Genomic DNA, 23,278 nt, shown 5'->3' on the forward strand with positions numbered 1-23,278 from the left:
TAAAGAAGATGTGGTATACATATACAATGGAGTATTACTCAGCAATCAAAAAGAATGAAATCTTGCCATTTGCAACTACGTGGATGGAACTGGAGGGTATTATGCTAAGCAAAATTAGTCAGAGTAAGACAAATATCATATGACTTCACTCATATGAGGACATTAAGACACAGAGCAGATGAACACAAGGGAAGGGAAGCAAAAATAATATAAAAACAGGGAGGGGGACAGAACATAAGAGACTCTTAAATTTGAGGCTTCCTGGAGGGGTTGTAACAACAATCTGTTGTAACACATCTGCTGACTTCCTGTTAAACAAAAGCAAGTTACATGGCCAGACCCAGAGTCTAGAGTTAGGAAAATACACCCTGCCCCCAGTGAGAAGCACGACAAAGGACTTGGGTGAAGGGAGGTTAGAAGAACTGGGGCCACTTGCAATCTACTACAATTACCATCATATTTGCATTTGTATAAGGTCTTAAATGTTTATTTGTGTTTTCCCTGGTATTTATTTTTATTGGATCCTTAGAACAGCTCTGTGGGGATATTTTTATTTTCCACATTTTATAGAAGAGCAGAATCAGAAAGGTAAAGTCACTTACCTAAGCACACACAGCTACTTAAATAGTAGAAGGGGGAAGTGGTGGCCTTTTCTGTGCTTTGTCATAGTTGATCATTCTTTTCTTTTGTTTGTAGGATACAGATGAAAATCAAGAACAATGGACAAAGAAACCACAGGTAAAGCTATACAGCTGTATACTGGGGTGAATAGGAGATTGTTTCTTGTTTTCTAACTACCAATCATCTGTCTCAAATTGTTTCATTGTAGTCCTGCCTAGAATAAAAAGACAAAGTTTACATCAAAATAATTGCTGCATCATTACAAATACCAAGGAAAGGGCCAAAAGAAAACAAAACAAAAACAAACCCATAGACACAAAAAAGCAACAGTAACTGAAAGAGTTGAGTCATGTTTTGAAGATGAATAGGCTAGAGTCATAACTGCTACAAATTGTTGAACATGTGCTTCTAGTATATGTGAATATATTTTATAAATAATAAATACACTGCTATATAAATAATGCACCTTAAAACACAATTTTAAGCACATAGATAATATTTTAATAACTTTCATCAATCTTTAATGGGATAATGTCATTAAATATACTTTATTATTTTTAAAATTTTTCATTTGATTTAGTGGCATATTAACTGGAAAAAATACTTCACAAAGAGCAACATACAATAAACACATAGGGAGAGGTTCATAATGATACTAGATAGAAATTTATATTTCAAATACTCTTTTTAATTCTACTCATTGGGGGGTAGGGCTGACTTCTTGTCATAGCTAATTAATTTTTCATTGTTTTTAACCCCATGATGTGGCTGATGAACAGCCTCTACTGGGGTTAGAAGTATGACTCTGCTATGTGTTTTTCCATTGGTGTTGAATTTGGGCATTATTTTCATCCAGCATTCATTTCACTACATGAATCTTTAAGCCATTTGTCCATTATTCCTTTAGCTAAAACTAGATCATATCATCTAGTTTCCTTAAGCACATGTATATGATCCTCTTAGAACAAAAACCCTCTCTTGATTCAATATCCTCTTCCAATTACCTCCCCATTTCTCTTTGCCCCTCTGTATCTAAAGTCTCAAAATTTTGCTGTGTGTGCTCAGTTTCTCTTTTCCCATTGTTTCTTGAACCCAGTCAGGCTTGAGTTTCCACCATTCCACCAAAATTACATTTTTCAAGGTCACCATTTAACTAGAGAAGCATTAGACACAGCAGCTGATCACTCCTTTCTTCTCTTTGCCTCTGTGCCAGCATTTTCTATTTATTTGTCTTTTACTTCACTGGCCACATCTTCTCATCTCTGTTACTAATTCTTCATTCTCTGTCCAATTTCTAAATATTGGAAGGCTCACACCCTCCAGTGGCTTTATTTTTCATTCAGAGAAAAAGCCAAAGTCTTTACAGTAACTTATAAGGTCCTATGTGATCAGTTATCCATCCCTCCAACTCTCTGACCTCATCTTCTCCTGTTCTCTCTCCAGTCACTTACATCCTTCCAGCCACACCAGTTCTCTAGACCAAGAGCACATCACATTTGCTTCTCCCCTACAGATTTTGCCCTGGCTCATTCCTCTGACCGTGACATCTCACATCTAGATACTTGCATGGATTGCACACTCACCTTCATATCTCTGCTCCAAGATAAACTTTTCCCCCAAAATAATGGTCCTCCCCCTCACTCTCCCCAATCTCTATTCTTCTTACCCTGCACAACATTTGACACCTTCTGTCATACCGTGTATTTATTCTCTATTCATTTTTGTCTGTCTCCTATTAGAAAGGTAAGCAAGCTCTCTGACTTTGTGCAATTCACTCTTGTATCCCCAGGACCTAGAACAGTACCTGGCACATTGTAGTCTCTCAACAAATATTGAATGAATATGTTATGAGTGCAAGCACATGTGCTGATCCATATTTGAATATTAGTAAAGATAAACTTATTTCTTCCTACTTTTTCAATAAAACATAAAAATTAATATAATTTCTATTATTTTACCCACCTGATTATCTTCATACTTCCAGATTATATGTAACTCACTTTGAAAATTATTGGTCAACAGAAGTGGTTCTCAGTCTTTGGGAGCGTAAGAATTCTTAATGGAGCCTATTTAACTTTTGTTGTTATCTTAGGCTATCTTTTCTGTTCTCTATTGTGTTTTCCTAATTCCTTGAGTTAAATACTTAACTCCTAAATTTTCAATTTTTCTCATTTTCTAATATAAGCATTTAAGGTACAAATTTCTCTCTAGGTAATGCATCATCTGCATGCCATAAGCCTCAGTGGCAAACAATAAAAGTGGTATTTATTGTTCAGTTTGAAATATTTTCAGGTTTTCAGTATAATTCCTCTTTGATGTAGAAGTTTCTTTTTTACTTTAGTAATGAATATATATTTCATTACAAATGAATGGACAAAGGGCACCTGGGTGGCTCAGTTGGTTAAGCATCCGACTTCAGCTCAAGTCATGATCTCAGTTTGTGAGTTCGAGCCCCACATTGGGCTCTGTGCTGACAGCTCAGAGCCTGGAGCCTGCTTGAGATTCTGTGTCTCATTCTCTCTCTGCCCCTCCCCCACTCCTGCTTTGTCTCTATCTGTCTCTCAAAAATAAATAAAAATGTAAAAAAAATTTTTTAAATGAATGGACAAGCTAGAAGAGGGAACACTGTACACCCTAGGGTTTGGGTTTCTATCTTTTATTGATGATTGTTAACAAGGAGATGTAATATTTACTATTTGGGGCAAGGATGTCTTGGAAGCAGGGTTTTGGGTTTTTAATTCCTTATTCAGCCTACTTTGTCAGCCATCTTGGGCCTGTCTGGTTTGATCCGGCTTCTTGTGACTTTGTTCTGGAGTACTGCCTGGACAGGCCTCTTACTTTCCTGATAACTGGGCATGACTTCTTTGCTGGCCTCCAGGTACACTGTTAGAACCTAACTAACTGCCCCTAACATTCTCTCATTCACTTTGGGTGGGTGGGTTTTTTTTTTGTTTTGTTTTTGTTTTTGTTTTTTAATATTAAATATAATTTATTGTCACATTGGTTTCCATATAACACCCAGTGCTCATCCTAACAGGTGCCCTCCTCAATGCCCATCACCCACCTTTCCCTCTCCCCCACCACCCCTATCAACCCTCAGTTTGTTCTCAGTATCCAAGAGTCTGTTATGGTTTGCCTCCCTCCCTCTCTGTAACTTTTTTTTTCCCCTTCCCCTCCCCCATGGTCTTCTGTTAAGTTTCTCAGGATCGACATATGAGTAAAAACACATGGTATCTGTCTTTCTCTGCCTGAATTATTTCACTTAGCATAATACCCTCCAGTTCCATCCATGTTGCTGCAAATGGCCAGATTTCATTATTTCTCATTGCCAAGTAGTATTCCATTGTATATGTAAACCACATCTTTATCCATTCGTCAATTGATAGACATTTAGGCTCTTTCTATAATTTGGCTATTGTTGAGAGTGCTGCTATAAACTTGGGGTACAAGTGCCCCTATGCATCAGTACTCCTGTATCCCTTGGGTAAATTCCTAGCAGTGCTATTGCTGGGTCATAGGGTAGGTCTATTTTTAATTTTTTGAGGAACCTCCACACTGTTTTCCAGAGTGGCTGTACCAGTTTGCATTCCCACCAACAGTGCAAGAGGGTTCCCATTTCTCCACAGCCTCTCCAGCATTTATAGTCTCCTGATTTGTTCATTTTAGCCACTCTGACTGGCACGAGGTGGTATCTCAGTGTGGTTGTGATTTGTATTTCCCTGATGAGGAGTGACGTTGAGCATCTTTTCATGTGTCTGTTGGCCATCCGGATGTCTTTAGAAAAGTGTCTATTCATGTCTTCTGCCCATTTCCTCACTGGATTATTTGTTCTTCGGGTGTGGAGTTTGGTGAGTTCCTTATAGATTTTGGATACTAGCCCTTTAGCCAATATGTCATTTGCAAATATCTTTTCCCATTCCGTCGGTTGCCTTTTAGTTTTGTTGATTGTTTCCTTTGCAGTGCAGAAGCTTTTATCTTGATGAGGTCCCAATAGTTCATTTTTGCTTTTAATTCCCTTGCCTTTGGAGATGTGTCGAGTAAGAAATTGCTACAGCTGAGGTCAGAGAGGTTTTTTTCCTGCTTTCTCCTCTAGGGTTTTGATGGTTTCCTGTCTCACATTCAGGTCCTTCATCCATTTTGAGTTTGTTTTTGTGAATGGTGTAAGAAAGTGGTCTAGTTTCATCCTTCTGCATGTTGCTGTCCAGTTCTGCCAGCACCATTTGTTAAAGAGACTGTCTTTTTTCCATTGGATATTCTTTCCTGCTTTATCAAAGATTAGTTGGCCATACTTTTGTGGGTCTAGTTCTGGGGTTTCTATTCTATTCCATTGGTCTATGTGTCTGTTTTTGTGCCAATACCATACTGTCTTGATGATTACAGCTTTGTAGTAGAGGCTAAAGTCTGGAATTGTGATGCCTCCCACTTTGGTTTTCTGCTTCACTATTACTTTGGCTATTCAGGGTCTTTTGTGGTTCCATACAAATTTTAGGATTGCTTGTTCTAGCTTTGAGAAGAATGCTGGTGCAATTTTGATTGGGAAGGCATTGAATGTGTAGATTGCTTTGGGTAGTATTGACATTTTAACAATATTTATAGTTCCAATCTATGAGCATGGAATGTTTTTCCATTTCTTTGTGTCTTCTTCAATTTCCTCCATAAGATTTCTATAGTTTTCAGCATACAGATCTTTTACATTTTTGGTTAGGTCTATTCCTAGGTACCTTATGATTCTTGGTGCAATTGTGAATGGGATCAGTTTATTTCTGTTTTTGTTGCTTCATTATTGGTGTATAAAAATGCAACCGGTTTCTGTACGTTAATTTTGTATCCTGCGACTTTGCTGAATTCATGTATCAGTTCTAGCAGACTTTTGGTGGAATCTGTCAGGTTTTCCATTAGAGTATCATGTCATCTGTGAAAAGAGAAAGTTTGACTTCATCTTTGCCAATTTTGATGCCTTTTATTTCATTTTGTTGTCTGATTGCTGATGCTAGAACTTCCAACCCTATGTTAAACAACAGCGGTGAGAGTGGACATCCCTGTCATGTTCCTGATCTCAGGGGGAAGCTCTCAGTTTTTCCCCATTGAGGATGATATTAGCTGTGGGCTTCTCATAAATGGCTTTTATGATGTTTAAGTATGTTCCTTCTATCCCGACTTTTGCGAGGGTTTTTATTAAGAAAGGATGCTGAATTTTGTCAAATGCTTTTTCTGCATCGATTCGCAGGATCAAATGGTTCTTATCTTTAATTTTATTAATGTGATGTATCACATTGATTGATTTGCGAATGTTGAACCAGCCCTGCAGCCCGGGAATGAATCCCACTTGATCATGGTAAATAAATCTTTTTATATGCTTTTGGATTCGATTTGCTAGTATCTTGTTGAGAATTTTTGCATCCATATTCATCAGGAATATTGGCCTGTAGTTCTCTTTTTTTTGCTGGGTCTCTGTCTGGTTTGAGAATCAAAGTAATGCTGGTTTCATAGAATGAGTCTGGAAGCTTTCTTTCCCTTTCTATTTTTTGGAACAGCTTGAGAAGGATAGGTATTATCTCTGCTTTAAATGTCTGGTAGAATTCCCCAGGGAAGCTATCTGGTCCTGGACTCTTACTTGTTGGGAGATTTTTGATAACTGATTCAGTTTCTTCACTATTTATGGGTCTGTTCAAATTTTCTATTTCTTCTCATTTGAGTTTTGGTAGTGTGTGGGTGTTTAGGAGTTTGTCCATTTCTTCCAGGTTGTCCATTTTGTTGGCATATTATTTTCATAGTATTCCTTGATAATTGCTTGTATTTCTGAAGGATTGGTTGTAATAATTCCATTTTCATTCGTGATTTTATCTGTTTGGGTCTTCTCTCTTTTCATTTTGAGAAACCTGGCTAGAGGTTTATCAGTTTTATTTATTTTTTCAAAAAAAACAACTCTTGGTTTCATTGATCTGCTCTACAGTTTTTTTAGATTCTATATTGTTTATTTCTGCTCTGATCTTTATTATTTCCCTTCTTCTGCTGGGTTTGGGTGTCTTTGCTGTTCTGCTTCTAGTTCCTTTAGGTGTGCTGTTAGATTTTGTATTTGGGATTTTTCTTGTTTCTTGAGATCGGCCTGGATTGCAATGTATTTTCCTCTTAGGACAGCCTTTGCTGCATCCCAAAGTGTTTGAATTGTTGTATTTTCGTTTTCATTTGTTTCCATATATTTTTAAATTTCTTCTCTAATTTCCTGGTTGACCCATTCATTCTTTAGTAGGATGTTCTTTAACCTCCATGCTTTTGGAGGTTTACCAGACTTTTTCCTGGGGTTGATTCCAAGTTTGATAGCATTGTGACCTGAAAATATGCATGGTGTGATCTCAGTCCTTTTATATTTGTTGAGGGCTGTTTTGTGACCCAGTATGTGATCTATTTTGGAGAATGTTCCATGTGCACTAGAGAAGGAAGTATATTCTGTTGCTTTGGGATACAGAGTTCTAAATATATCTGTCAAGTCCATCTGGACCAATGTATCATTCACGGCCATTGTTTCTTTACTGATTCTCTGTCTAGATGATCTATCCATTGTTGTAAGTGGAGTATTAAAGTTCCCTGCAATTATCACATTGTTATCAGTAAGGTTGCTTATGTTTACGATTAATTGTTTTATATATTTGGGTGCTTCTGAATTCGGTACATAAATTGTTACTCTCACTTTAGTGGGACTTGGAGAGGAAGCAGAGATTTTTTTTTTAAAGCCTATGTTCAGTCTCCCATGTCTAAGCACAAGGCCAATCATAATGGCTGCCCTGTACTTCCACTTCCATTTCTTCACTTCCCATTCTGGCCTTAACACACCAAGCTCTGGTTTCTATGTCTCACACTCAGCTCAAACTACTTCCAAAGAGTCCCAGTGATCTTTGTTCATCTAGTTCAGTGGGCTTTTTTCAGCCTTCATCCTCTGAAACTCTCTGCAGCATTAGACACACAGAGACTCTCTCTGACTGGGAAGCAAACTTTTTTACTTGCTCCACATCTTCAGCTCCTTAAATGTAAATTCTCCTCAATGTTCTGACTTTGTTGGGCTTTTTTTCCACCATTCCATGAATACCAGGCCCAACATGCCCCTCAAAGCAAGTTTGAGCTGGGAAAAAGGAGAAGGTTTCACCTGAAATGAAGATCAGAGTTTGAATGATTACACAGAACTGGACTTTGTACTGGCTGTTACATGACTGTTGCTGGGAGTAAAAATCTTAAATTTTTGGTTTTGGTCTAATTGAAGAATGATTGAAAAGTTATGACACTTGCCCAGATTTCTGTCCAAAGGTCAAGGAAATATGAGACGTCAGAAAGGTTTTAATAAAGTTTACTGAAAAGCATATTAGGTAGAAAGACTTCCAGAGCTTATGCAAAATTTTTGCATGGTTTTAATTGATTGGTTTTTGTTTTTATGACAGCATTTAAAGATTGTTCAATTTGTTTCTGCCCTCACTGGCTGTTACTGCAACTGGAAAAACACTGAGAAAGAGAGGGGGACTTGTTGCTGGGGGCTGGTGAGACAGGGACAAGACACTCATCCTCTAGACAGGCCAATTAGGGAACAGAGAGAGCAATGACTTTCCACAATGCTTTCCACAATTTTTGACCCAAATGATCTGTTCCCAGCTCTCAACAGATTTCCTCTGGATTCCTGCAGGTCTAATTGGCCTCCTGACTGTCTGATCTTATTTCTAAGATCTTCCCCAAAAGCAAATTTGCTTCCTTGCTTAAAGTGGCTCCCTCAGGACCTGCTGTCTTATCCTCCACCACCCTCTCATTCTATTCTCTAGTCTTGAACAAGCCTGGTGTTCTTTTTATTACAGTCCTACCTGAAGTGCCTGCCCACCACCCCCTCTGCCAGAGGACCAGTGCACAGCACCCTCAGACTACAGCCCAGAAAACAGGAATTTCTGTAAATGTTTTGGAGCCTCCTAGTCAGGACAGAACACTATACTAATGGCATCCCCAGCCAATATCTGTCAGAGCAATTGTCAGGTTTCCCTGTCTCTCTTTGGATTGGCCAGAGAGTTTTATTCTTCTGGTCCTAGCCTTAGACCATTCTCTGGCACAGAGTGGTGCTTGCTAACCCATTTATTGAGTTAACTAATAATCTGTCTTCCAAGCTTCAGACACACACCTATATCCCCTTTCCACAAAGTATGTCCTTTAGTTGCTTCATACTCAACTGGTCCCAAACCAAATCCATAAACGCATCATTATACCTCCTTACTTTCAGTCAGCTTCAAAACCTAGGACCCACCCTCAACCGCTACATGGAGTAAATTGTCCAATCTTGTTGCTTTGCTTGCTTGAGTGTCTTTCCAAACCATTCTCATACTCCACTCCTGCTACCTCTCTCTTACCAGTATCCTGACCAGTGACTACCTCATTTGAAGCACACAAAACCCCATATGTCCATTAGTTGGGCCTACTCATGATTCCCTAAGTACATTTTGCACTATCCTTCCTGTCTTTTGCTAGCACCAGCTCTCTGCTAGCAGCCGTCTTTGCTTACCTTGCTCAAATGCTACCACATCCACGAGGCCTTTTTAAATCCCCCCAGAAAGACTAACTCTCTTCCACTTTGGTTCTCCAAGAGTACTGTATTGTATTTGTACCACTGTTATATCAATTACCACAGTCTTCCTTGTACCCCAGTTATTATGTGTATTTCTGTCTTATTGCCTAGATATCAAGCCCTTGGAAGACAGAGTTCATGTATGTTCATCTTGGAGAAACTTTACACACAGTAGGGGTTTAACAAATGGTTTTGCATTTATTAATAAAATTAACCAATTTCATTTAAAATTCACCAGTTCATTCCACGAGACTATATTTAGCACCAATTTTGTTAGTTTTTAACATGACTTGTGAGATTCATTGATTTCTTCAAAGACAAAATTTTATGTTGGCTTTAGGATAATAATAGCTCCATTGATTGCATACCTGTCAACCATTATATGTATATAATCTCTAATCCTTGTAATAGCCTTGCAAAATAGAAGATATTGTCCCTATTGTACAGATGCACATTCTGTGAGGGTCAGTAACTTACCCATGGGCATATAACTGTAAGTCCTCCAGCTAGGGCTAGAAGTCACCTTTTTGATTCTGTAAGCCACTATACCACATCACCCTCATCCATACTGTGGGATAGGGGAGTCTCTTTTGTTTCTTTCCTTCACTTAATCATCTTCAAAAAAGATTTTAGTTTGTTAGTGTTTGTTTTGTGTTTTACAGCTTCCTTCGACATCATACATACCTCAAAAGGATCTGCTAGACAACAAGTGCCTAATTGAAAAATACACACATCTCTCCTGCAAAAAAGTCTTCTGTCAACCATGGCAGAAATGCATCGATGGGACCTGTATCTGTAAACTCCCTTATCAGTGCCCAAAGAATGGTACCTCAGTGTGTTCAACTAATGGGAAAAGCTACCTAACTTACTGTCAGCAGAAGAGTTTTGAATGTCTTCAGCCAAAGGCAAAGTTTTTAAATAGTGGAACATGCATAGCTGAAGGTAGGAAAGCCCTAGTTGAGTCTGTGATATAAGAAAGAACTTGTTTACCATACTGTCTACTAGAAGATAATTTTGCTATGAAATGTTATGATGACAATTCAGAATTCCTCCCTAGACCCTTAATTGTAATGGGGGTGACAACTAAAGAAAATAGGGTCACCAGAATATAGCCAGCCTTTGAGTTCACGCACAAGGCCCTGAAGCTGGTCCTTCCCCTCAGTGCCTGTGCCACTCTGCTGCCCAGCCCTTCAAAATTATCCCCACCCTCACTTCTACTTGACTAACAGGACTATTCCCAGAGTCATTGAGTTGGTTCAGAACGCAGTGAAAAAGTCTTTATATAAGATTGATATTGATATGGAGCTGTGCCTGTGGACCTCCAGATCAAATAATTTCTTCTAGTGTCCCTCCCACCAGCCTCTACCCCTAAGGAGCCCCAAGCCCATTGGCCCTGATCTAAGGGGAGCTCAGGCTACTGCTGACCTAGGACATACTCTAGCAAACTTGGCACTTCAGATGAAAGAGCTTGTCTACACTCCATCCAGGCTTCTAATGCACTGAGGAGGCTGTGATGCTGATACGTAGATTGCTGGAGTGGTTAAGGTTAGGAATCTCACTGTCAGTTTTAGTTGCAAGCCCCTCCACCCCACCTCGGTTATTGACAAGCTATGTAACTGGTCAGACCCCATTTTCCACCTCAGTAAAATGTGAATAACACCAGTTCCTAACTCCTAAGACTTTCATGAAGATTAAATAAAATGGTGTATGTAAAAGCTCTTCATACAGTGTTTGGCACACAAAAAGAGCTCATGAAATTTTAAGTGGTAGAGCAAACCTCAGCCTTATCTTCTAATATCAATTATCACAGACACTTCATGAATTTATAGAAAAATACTCAAAACATTCCTTGTAAAGGCACCATGACATATGCCAGCACACAGTTGCCTAAATATCTGTGTGATCCTTGGCTAAGATATTGAGGCACTGTGGAGTAGGAGAAGAAAGCTCCCTATTTGACCCCATCTCTGTTGCCTGTTGGGAAGGAGGGAAGCAATAATGGAGATTATTTTGTCAGTGGCAGACTTTTGTTCTCTTGAGGCATTAAATGCCTTAAATATATGAGATACCTAAATTTTTTTTTTACATTTCAATTATTTGTTTGGCTTACTTTTAAGAGCACAGACTTGGGAGTGAGATCAATATAGTTCCATCAGATTCCAGGCTTCCCCACTTGAGCAAGTAAGTTAACCTCATGTATAAAAGTGGAGGCATTTAGGTTCCTCATGTAAAAATATCATTGTAGTCTTCACAGGGTTGTTGTGAGGATTTCATAATAGTCTGTATAACTGGGTAGTATAGCCACTGATACATAATAGACCCTGGTAAAACAATTACAGACTATTATTTACTAAAATCTTCATGGTGTTCAAAGTTAATTTGAAATTACATTTTTTGTTTATTTTAAAGGCTTTTAATCAAGAGGAGAAAAGGTGAATGCCTAAATATTGCTCATTCTTTTGTGTGTGGGTGTGTGTGTGTTTTTAATTTTAGGACAATTTAGTGTTTCCTTAAAGTATGGAACTACCACTTCTGAGGGAATTGTTGAAGTAAAACTTGTAGACCAAGATAAGAAAATGTTCATATGTAAAAAAGCCTGGAGCATAGTGGAGGCTAATGTGGCCTGTCTTGAACTTGGATTTCAACAGTAAGTGCTTGTGCCAGTGGATTTTCCCAGGGTTGGTTTGGTCTTATTGTTCCAATTATTTGTTTTTTGATTACCCGATCTTTCTGTGCCTTAATTTCCTCATATGTGACCTGAGAGTATGAACTACCTGTCTCACAGCATTGTTATGAGGATTAGATATGTTCATGTCTGACTAGCACTTAGAACACTGCTGAACACAGATCACCTGTAAGTTTGTTGGAAGTTTCTGGATACGAATCTTTTGCAGTTTCAGATAGCTATAAACATGTTCATTACTGTATATCTCTACTTGTCTATAATTATCCCCACTTTTTCATACCTAATATTGTTTATCTATGTCTTCTCTCTCTTTTTCTTGGTCAACCTTGAAGAGATTTGTCTATTTGATAGTGGTTTTTATTTGTATATTTTATACATAAATTGTCTCTTGTTACTTTACTCTCACTTCACTAACTTTTGTTGTTACCTTTGGCTCTCTCTCTTCTGTTCTCTATTGTATTTTCCTAATTCCTTGAGTTAAATGCTTACCTCCTAAATTTTCAATTTTTCTTATTTTCTAATATAAGCATTTAAGGTACAAATTTCTCTCTAGGTAATGCATCATCTGCATGCCATTAGCCTCAGTGGCATACAATAAAAGTGGTATTTTATTTATTGTTCAGTTTGAAATATTTTCAGGTTTTCAGTATAATTCTTCTTTGATTTAGAAGTTTCTTTTTTACTTTTGTAATGAATATATATTTGCTTTTAGTTAACTTTTTGTTATAGATTTCCTATTTAATTGTATTGTTGTAAGAGAATGGTTCCTATATGATAATTGTTTAAATATTTGTTGACACTTGCTTTGTGCTGAGTATATTTTAAATGTTTCAGGGGCAGGGTTCTAGATAATAAGTATGTTATCCACTAAAATAAGCAAGCTCATAACTGCTTTGTTCAAATCTTTTCCTATTTACTTACTTTCAAGCTTTCTATGTCTTTATCTTTTAAATGTGTCCCTTATAAACAGCACATATCTAGATTTTTTTAAAAAATCCAATATGACAATAACTGTCTGAATAGTTTAGTCCATTTACATTATTGTGATTATTTACATTGTTGAATTTATTTTCCCTTATTTTATAATTATTATTTAACCTGCTTTTTCTGTGTGCTTTCTTCCTTTTCTAACTTCTACTGGGTTAATAAAGTTGTTGTATTTTTTCATTCTCCCCTCTCTTCCCCCTCTACTTGGTTTGTAAACTATACACATCCTATTTCTGTTGTTTTTGTGGTTATCTTCACATTTATACCACGAATCCTTAACTTAGGAATTCCTCACCCTCTTCAGGAATAATACAAAGAATTCATTATTTCTATCAAGGTTCCAGGATTTAGTTCCACATTATTTTTATATATTCCTGAAGTTCATTGTTATCATTATATAAGCAATTATAATACATACTGTCATTATATAATTATATGTATCATATATAATATATAAAATATATAAATATTTGCTTATATATAATTATTATATAATTTATATATTATATATGATATATACAATATATCATGTATATATGTATATATCATATATACATCATATATATACACGTATATATATATATATGATATATGATATTATATACACACATATACTGTGCTTATTCAGATGTACTTCATGTTTACCAACATCTTGGTTTGTTACTGCTTTTTGCATCTCTCAGCATTATGCTGAATTCAGTTTCCTTCTTTCTAAACCATATCTGCTAGAAGTTCATTAGTGAGAGTATCTTATCATTAAATTGAGCCACAGAATATTTGTAATTTTTGACAGTTTGTGACCTACAACCTATAAGTCAACCTAATGGGAAACTCTCTCAGTCTTTGATCTCCCAGTATTTTGCTTTTATCATATTTTGTATAAGCTCATGGACAGACTTCTCTTATTTTAGCCAGTGGATATTTCCCTTACTTCTTTAAGAGCTCATTGAAGCCATTTATTATATTTTATCTAGTACTTTTGGATAGTTTTAGAATGAGACATTTTTTTCAAATTATATACCTCTGAGATTGCCCCAATAGCTCTCATTTGTTCTCATATTTTGATGCTGCTTGGCAGTTTTATGACTCTTGTATCGTCATTATGGATATTAAATCATTAAAAATACCTCCCTGTTTCCTTTAAGCTTATTTATTTATTTTGAGAGAGAGAGAGAGAGAGAGAGAGAGAGAGAGAGAGAATGAGCAGGAGAGGGGCAGAGAGAGAGGGAGAGAGGGAATCCAAAGCAGGCTCTGCGCTATCAGCACAGAGCCTGATGCAGGGCTCAGACCCACAAACCATGAGATCATGACCTGATCTTAAATCAAGAGTCAGACGCTTAACTGACTGAGCCACCCAGTCACTCCCTGACTTTCATTCTAATTGATCTTATATTTATATTACCCTTATTGCTTTATTATTGTTTATATTTACCCGATGCATCTTTGCTCAACTTTTTATTTATAACACCATTTTCCTCATTTCCTTCTAAAGAGAAGCAGGGAACAATTGAATGTTCTGGAAGAATAGTTTACTATAACTCATCACCTCTAGGATATTGAGTCATAGAGGTAGCCTCTTACCTGCACAAATTCTGAACAAATTAGAAAGTCCAAGCAATGGTATATAGATGCCAAAAATCACCTTAATACTGTCAAGGCTGAATTGAGGATATAGCTTAACGTAAAAACAAAATGAACCTGCTAGAATTGAACCATGTTAACCTCCCAAATTCTAAGCAATAATAGGGCTAACCAGGTAAGCCTTCTAGCATGAGGCAGGTGAAGAGGCCCCCAAAAGGAAAGATGGAAAACATGAGCTACTTGTCTGATTTATAATTCCAAAATTCTCTGGTCAATTATCCTACTCCTTTTCCTTGAGCAAAAAGGAATTAAGAGATGAAGAGAGGCCAAGAATGATACATCTTAGGTTGGAAGGAAACATCAGGAGTGTGGAAGGATTCCTCCTTAACAAGAAACAGGAGGGGAAACAAATATTTGCTGAGTGCTTACCAGGTTTGAACTTTGGCTAGTCAGTTTAAATTGATTGTTTTAATTAATCTTTATAAAACTTGCTGAGATTGTCATATTCTCTTTTACAAGTGAAGATACTGAGCCTCAGAGAATTTAAGCATCTTGCTCAATGTATCTTATGTAGAAAATTAGAGGAAATTACTTTAGTTTCTTACCTCCTATAGTGAGGTTATAAGTGCAAAGTACAAATTATTCTACCTTAATGTTTCATTTATTCTATTTGCAGAGGTGCTTTGGAGGCTCAAAAAAGTTTTGAAGTTCCTGAAGATCTCCATATAAATTCTACCGAATGTCTGCATGTGCATTGTCGAGGATTAGAAACTAGTTTGGCTGAATGCACTTTTATTAAGAGAAGAACTAAAAATTACCAGGATTTAGCTGGTGTGGTATGTTACACACAGAATACAGGTTGGTAGAGTGCTTGCCTGAAACCTCAAAACCTCCTTTAGAATTGTTTATTCCATACCATGACTGTAGTAAACAGATGATGGATACTCAGTTGCAGCAATAGAGGCAAAATCATTTTGGAGGCTTTAGAGCCTAAATTGGTGCTTTTCCTGTGTACTCAAATACTGCTATATAGGAAGCAAAGTTGCCTGACTCCTCTTTGCTTCCTGAAACATCTGGATTAAAGTTAATATAACAAACCTAAGTAACTCAGACGTCAGAAGAAACCTCATCTTCTTTGAGAGGTCCAGCCTACACACTTCAAAATGCCTTTAAAATATTTAAGTGACCACATCTATGCCTCAGTCTCAAGGCAGTCACTGCCACTTTTCTCTTCCATCCTGACATTGGAATATTTTAGTATTATGTATGGTTTAAAGACTAAAGGCTTTTTTTGGTGCTAAAAAAAGAAAAGAAAAGAAAAAAAGGACTATCAAAGAGTAAATGGCACTGCCCAAGCAAGTCATAGGATGGAAGTGAGGATTCATGGAACAGCATTAAAGGAATGGGTGAACACCAGTGCTTGCTGATGTTAGCGAGGGCTCTTGATCCCTGAGCCTCCTTCTCCAATGCCAGTGAGTGCAGACCTCCACAATAAATACTGATTTTCAGAGATAATGAAAGGGCCTCCATAAACCCACTCTGACATTTATTTTCTTTATTTACCATATATATATTATGTTGATGCTACCAATACACTAAATCCTTTTTTATTTGATGCCCGACTTTATCTTAAAGTCCCCATTATGCCAAGTGTGATAAAGATGTCACCTAGAACTCCATAAATAAATTTCACAAAGATCATTCCTAATTTACAGTTTCTTCAGCAAATGACTCCTTTCGTTGTGTGAATGGGAAATATATTCCTCAAAAGAAAACCTGTAATGGTGTCAATGACTGTGGAGACCAAAGTGATGAGCTGTGCTGTAAAGGTAGTAGGAGAAACTTTACTTTTGAATTTAAGATTCTATCCCACTCGACTTTAAGTAAGAAAAAATAAAAATAAAAACCTCTTCTATTTATGTTTCATAGGATGCCGAGGCAAAAGTTTCCTTTGTAAATCCGGTGTTTGTATTCCAAATAAGTATAAGTGCAATGGTGAGCTGGACTGCATTACAGGAGAAGATGAAATTGGTTGTAAAGGTAATTGAAAGCTTTGTGGTTACACTTTTCCATTATTTGATCCAGGGATTCTGCAACTTCCTTTTAGGTATATTTTAATCTTAAGTGAGTATAGACGAGTGTTAGCAGTAAGGGTACTACTGAGAGTGGGCATGTGAAGAACTATGGAATGTTCTTCTCTCATGTTTTCATTTATTAAATATTTATTGGTTATTTCAGAACTTTTTATTAGAAAATTTCCCACATAACAAAAATCGACAGATTATTAGAATGAACCAACATGTGCCTATCTCTCAGCTTCAACAATTACCAGTATTTTGCCAGTCTTGTTCAGCTTGAGTATTTTAAAGCACATTTGAGATATTATGTCACTTCACTATATACATCTCTAATGATACACTTTACACGTACATAATGTACTCTCATTAGTACACGTAAAAATAATAATATCCTAACACTGCTTAATAACAGCCCATGTTCACGTTTTCCCAACTGTCTCAAAAATGTCTTTTTAGAACAACGTGTTTGAATCAGGGTCCAAAAGAATCTAACATTGTGTTTGATTATTAAATTTTTAAAGTCTCTTTTATTCTTTAAGAGTTAACTCACCTGGAAACACAACGATCCATTATCTTCAGGACACAGCAAAAGCAGTCCTAGGAGGGATGTTTATACCAATACAGGCCTATCTCAAGAAAGAAGAAAAATCCCAAATAAACAATTTAACATTAAACCTAAAGAAACTAGAAAAGGAAGGAAAAAAAATCCCAAAGATAGTAAAAGGAAGGAAATATAAGGATTAGAGCAGAAATGAATGATATAGAGACTAAAGAAAAAAAAATAGAAAATGCCAATGAAACCAAGTGTTGTTTGTTTGAAAAGATAAACAAAATTGATAAATCTTCGGCCAGGGTCATTGAGAAAAAAAGAAAGAGGAGTCAAATAAATAAAATCAGAAATGAAAAAGGAGAAGTAACTGGCACCACAGAAATACAAAAGCTTTTATAAGAGGCTACTATGAAAATGATAGGCAACAAACTGGACAATTTAAAAGAAATTGATACATTCTTAGAAACATACAATGTTCCAAAACTGAATCAGGAAGAAATAGAAAATCTGGACAGACTGATTACTAGTAATGTAAAGAACTGGTAATCATAAAAAGTCCCAACAAACAAAGTTTCAGGACCAAATAGTTTCACAGGTTAATTCTACCAAACATTTAAAGAAGAGTTAATACCTATTCTCAAACTATTCCAAAAAATAGAAGAGGAAGGAAAACTTCCAAGTTTGTTCCATAAAGCCAGCATTACCCTGATACCAAAACCAGACAGACACTACCAAAAAAAGGAAACTACACATCAATATCCCTAAAGAACATAGATGCAAAAATCCTCAACAAAATATTAATAAACCAAATTCAACAAAACATAAAAAAAGAATCATTCATGATCAAGTGAGATTTATTCCAAGGATGCAAGAATGATTCAATGTCCTCAAATCAATCAATGTGATGCATCACATTAACAAAACAAAGGATAAAAACATATAATCATCACAATAGATTCAAAATAAGAATTTGCCAAAATTCAATATCCATTCATGATAAAAACTCTCAACAAGGTGGGTTTAGAGGGAACATACCTCAACATAATAAAGGCCATATATGACAACCCACGACTAACATCATACTCAATGGTGAAAAGCTGAAAGCTTTTCCTCTAAGATCAGGAATAAGACAAAGATGTCCACTCTTGCCACTTCTGTTCAGCATAGTACTTAAGTCCTAGCCCTAACCATCAGACAAGGAAGGAACGAAGGGAGAGAGGGAGGGAGGGAGGAAGGGAGGGCATCCTAATTTGTATGGAAAAAACAAAACTGTCAAACTTTGCAAATGACATGATACTTTACATAGGAAACCCTAAAGACTACCAAAAACCTATTAGAGCTAATAAATGAATTCACTAAAATTGCAGAATACAGAGTTAACATTCAGATATCAGTTGTGTTTCTATATACTAATAATAAACTACCAGAAAAAGAAATTAAGATAATAATCCCACTTACAATTACACCAAGAATAATAAAATACCTAGAAGTATTTATTTTATTAACCAAGGAGGTGAAAGATTTATACTCTGAAAACGATATGACATTGATGAAAGAAACTGGAAGTGACACAAATACATGGAAAGATATACCATATTTGTGGACTGGAAGAATAAATATTGTTAAACTGTCCATACCCAAAGCAATCTACAGATTTAATGCAACCCCTATCTAAATATCAATAGTATTTTTCAAAGAACTAGAGCAAAGAATCCTAAAATTTTTATGGAACCACAAAAGACCCTGAACAACCAAGCAATCTTGAAAAGAACAAAGCTGGAGGTATCACAATCCTAGATTTCAAGATATACTACCAGCCTATAGTAATCAAAACAGTATGGTACTGGCACAAAAAGACACATAGATCAATAATAGAACAGGATACAAAGCCCAGAAATAAATTGATGCTTACATGGTAAATTAATCTACAACAAAGGCGGCAAGAATATACAATCTGGAAAAGACAGTCTCTTCAATAAGTGGTGTTGGGAAAGCTGGCCATGTACATTTAAAAAAATGAAATTGGACCACTTTCTTACACCATACATAAAAATAAACTCAAAATAGACTAGAGAATTCAAAACCTAAATATGAGACCTGAAACCAGAAGACTACTAAAAGAGAACATAGGCAGTAATCTCTTAGACGTCAGCCTTAGCAACATTTTTCCAGATTTGTCTCCTCAGGCAAGGAAATAAAAGCAAAAATAAACTACTGGGACTACAACAAAATAAACCATCAGCAAAACAAAAAGACAACCTACCAAATGGGAGAAGATATTTGTGAATAATATATCTGATAAGGGGTTAATATCCAAAATATAAAAACTTATACAACTCAATGCACAAAAAAAACAAATTATTTGATTAAAAAATAGGTAGAGGACCTGAATAGACATTTGTCCAAAGAAGACCTATAGATGGCCAACAGACACATCCCTAATCAGCAGGGAAATACAAATTAAAACCACAATGAGATATCACCTCACATCAGTCAGCATACCTAGTATCAAAAAGACAAGAAATAACAAGTATTAGTGCGGAAGTGGAGAAAGGGAACTCTTGTGCACTATTGGTGGGAATGTAAATTTCTGCAGCCATTATGGAAAACATGGAGGTTTCTCAAAAAAAATTACACACACACACGCACACACCACTACCCTATGATCCATCAATTCCACTACTGGGTATTTACCCAAAGGAAACAAAAACAATTCAAAAAAGATGTATGCATCTCTATATTTATTGCAGCATTATTTACAATAGCCAAGATATGGAAGCAACCTAAGTGTCCATTGACAGATGAATGGATAAAGAAGATGTGATACACACACACACACACACACACACACACACACACACACATACACACACACCAGAATTTTACTTGAGTCCTAAAAAAGAATGACTTCTTGCCATTTGCAACATTCATAAACCTAGAGAGAATTATGCTAAGTGAAATAAGTCAGACAGAGAAAGATAGATACCATATGATTTCACTTATATGTGGAATCTAAAAAACAAACTAAAGAACTAACAAAAACAGAAGCAGATACATAAATACAGAGAAAAACTGGTGGTTTCCAGACTGCAGAGGTGGGGAGGATGGACGAATTAGGTGAAGGAGATTAAGAAGTACAAACTTCCAGGGGCGCTTGGGTGCTCCGTTGGTTAAGCAACCAACTCTTGATTTCAGCTCAGGTCATGATCTCGTGGTTCTTGAGATCAAGCACAGTACCTGTTTGGGATTCTCTCTCTCTCTCTGCCCTTCTCCTTCACTCTCTCAAAATAAATAAGCTTTTAAAAAAAGTATAAACTTCCAGTTACAAATAAGTCATGGGCTGAAAAGTATAGCATAGAGAATACAGTGCATAATACTGTAATGTTGTATGATGACAGATAGTAATCACATTTATTGTGGTCAGCATTGCATAATGTATAGAATTGTTGAATCACTTGATCATACACCTGAAACTAATATAACACTATGTCAACTATACTTCAATTAAAGAAAAAGTTACCTACCCATCCACCACCAATTTTTCTCATGCCACTGATTTTTTTAGAGACACTTGGTCATTTGCCTACAGGATGTTCCTTATTCTGGATTTTTAGAGACTTCATTAGATACAAAGTTCAATATTTTAGGCAAGAATTCTTGATGGGTGGTGCTATGTCCTTTTTATTACATATAAAGTTATGTTGTCTAGGTATCCCACAACTAGTGACACTAAGATTGATCACTGGACCAGCTTGATATTTCCTTTACAAAATTCCCCCACAACCTTTCATCTTAATGGTCCTTAGTAGCCTGTGTGATTGTTAACTAGATTCCTTTGTCAATAGGAACTATAAAATGGTGATTTCTAATTCAGCATTCTTTCTGCATTTATTTACTAGTTTTCTATAGAGAAGAATTTTCCTTCATCAACTATTTTGTTTCCATGAAATGCAATTCATAATAAAAAGGAAGAATAGTGTTTAATTCTTTCCCTTTATTTACCAAGTTTCAAAGCAATGAGTTAATGCTCTTTGTTTTTTTTGGTGCTCGTTGGAAAACCTCTGATGGTAAAAAATATTTGCTAGGTACCTACTCTGTGTCACACAGATTGACTTCTTGCTTACATCAATGCTTTCTGGAGGAAAAGTTTATGGAAGTTATTATACTCATTCATTTACTCAGTGAATATTTATTAAGTTCTTACTAAACAGTGCCATACCCTGCTTTAGGTACTGGGGTTGCAGTAATGAATAACATGTCAGAAATCCCTGCCCCATCATAGATCTTACATTCTAGTGGTGGAAGAGAGACAATAAACAAGAGAAATATGTAAGATATGTAGGAAAATAATAAGTATAAGCAGAAAAATAAAGCGAGGAGGGAGGATATAAAATGTCAGGGGTAAGTTCTGAAATTTTAGATAAGGTAGTCTGGAGAGGCTCACTCACTGAGGTTACTTTTAGGTAAAGAGCTGGAGGAAAGGATGGAGCCAGCCGTGCAGATGTCTGTGGAAGAGTGTTCTAGGCAGAGGCACCAACCAGTGCAGTGTTCATAAGAAAGCAACTTTCCAGGATATTTGAGGAGCAAGCAGCAAGGAGGCTAATGGGGCATGTGTCACAGGTGCTGGTAGTGAGAGGTTAAAGAATAAATAGTTGGGGCACCTGGGTGGCTCAGTCAGTTAAGCATCTGACTTTGGCTGAGGTCATGATCTCAAGGTTTGAGTTCGATCCCCACATCGGGCTCTGTGCCGACGGCTTAGACCCTGGAGCCTGGTTTGGATTCTGTGTCTCCCTCTATCTCTCTGCTCCTCCGCCACTCACACTCTGTCTCTCTGTCTCTCTTAAAAATAAATAAACATTAAATTAAAAAAAAAAGAGCAAATAGTTGGGGAGGTTGGACAGATGGTTGGGGTGGGTGAAGGGAGACAAGGGCAGATAGTCAAGCCTGGTAGTAAGGGAAATAGGGGAATTTAAAGCAGAGGCACCACATGATTTGACTTACATTTAATTTTATTTTTTATAATTTTTAATGTTATTTATTTTGAGAGAGACAGAGACAGAGCACAAGCAGGAAAGAGGCAAAGAGAGAGGGAGTCACAGAATCTGAAGCAGCTTCCTGGCTCTGAGCTGTCAGCACAGAGCCCGACACAGGGTTTGAACTCATGAGCTGTGAGATCATGACCTGAGCCAAAGTTGGACACTCAACTGACTGAGCTACCTGGGCGCCCCTGACTTGCAGTTGAAATCAAGATTACTCTGGCTGCTGTGTGGCGACTAGGCTGTATAAGGGCAAGGGGAGAAGCAGGGAGGCCAGTTAGGAAGCCACGCAGTCATCCAGGGAAGAGATGATAGTGGTAAGAATAAGTTGGTAGGGAGGGAAATGGTGAGAAGCAGTCACGTTCTGGATGTATTTTGAAGCTGGAGCCAGAAGGGTTGACCAGTAGTTAGATGGAGGCATGAGAAGAAATGAGCAGTTAAGGGTGACTCCAGAGGTGTGGGCCTGAGAACTGGAAAAAATGGAGCTGCTTTCAACAAAGATGGGGAAGACTGTGAGAGCAGTAGGCATGCTTGTATCTGCTTCATTTATGAAATTTATCCAGTGGTGTGCTGGTAGATGTTTGCAAATTGGCTTTGGAGAGGGAGAGGAAATCCCTGATTTGTAGCTTTTGCTAATTCCTGTGGTGTGATTACTCCCACCATGGGTGATTTCAAGCCAAATTTATATGATGCCACAGAACACAAACTAGGAAGTGGTGCCCTAGTCTCTGATGTGGTGATAGACCCCCATGTCAGGACACCACTGTTAACTGTTTATTGTAGTTTTTTGTACCTATCTTCCCTTCCCCTCCCTTGTCAACAGTAAACCCCTTGAAAACAGAATCTGTTTTTATATTCCAAATATGCCTTGTAAATAAGCATTAAATAAATGTCGGAGATATGTATGGATACATGAATTAATAATAATTCTTTTTGGCATTGCTTGGTATTATTTGAGTTTACTGAAGACTTATTTAACTCCCCATTGACATCAGTTCTTAAATGTAAAAACACACGGTTTTAGGATTTCAAATCATATTATTTCTTTTGATGCTTATATAAGCAGTTGAGCAATGTACTTTATGTTCATTAAATGTAGCTATAATCTTAGTAAAAAGAGGAAAGAAATAAATTTTAAAACATTTTTCA

At 36.8% G+C, this 23,278-nt stretch overlaps 1 protein-coding gene across 4 annotated transcripts in view; it reads left to right on the forward strand.

The window, feature by feature from the left end:
- Positions 1–23,278, forward strand: part of CFI (complement factor I) — a 71,384-nt gene that overhangs the window by 30,330 nt on the left and 17,776 nt on the right. For all 4 annotated transcript variants that reach the window (XM_043570486.1, XM_043570477.1, XM_043570466.1 and 1 more), the window contains 6 exons: positions 697–738; positions 9,874–10,153; positions 11,705–11,858; positions 15,142–15,323; positions 16,181–16,294; positions 16,395–16,505. In XM_043570486.1, the coding sequence (XP_043426421.1) occupies positions 697–738; positions 9,874–10,153; positions 11,705–11,858; positions 15,142–15,323; positions 16,181–16,294; positions 16,395–16,505 (883 nt within the window). The remainder of the gene's footprint in view (positions 1–696; positions 739–9,873; positions 10,154–11,704; positions 11,859–15,141; positions 15,324–16,180; positions 16,295–16,394; positions 16,506–23,278) is intronic.

Source organism: Prionailurus bengalensis, chromosome B1, assembly GCF_016509475.1.
Source record: "Prionailurus bengalensis isolate Pbe53 chromosome B1, Fcat_Pben_1.1_paternal_pri, whole genome shotgun sequence".
NCBI lineage: Eukaryota > Metazoa > Chordata > Mammalia > Carnivora > Felidae > Prionailurus > Prionailurus bengalensis.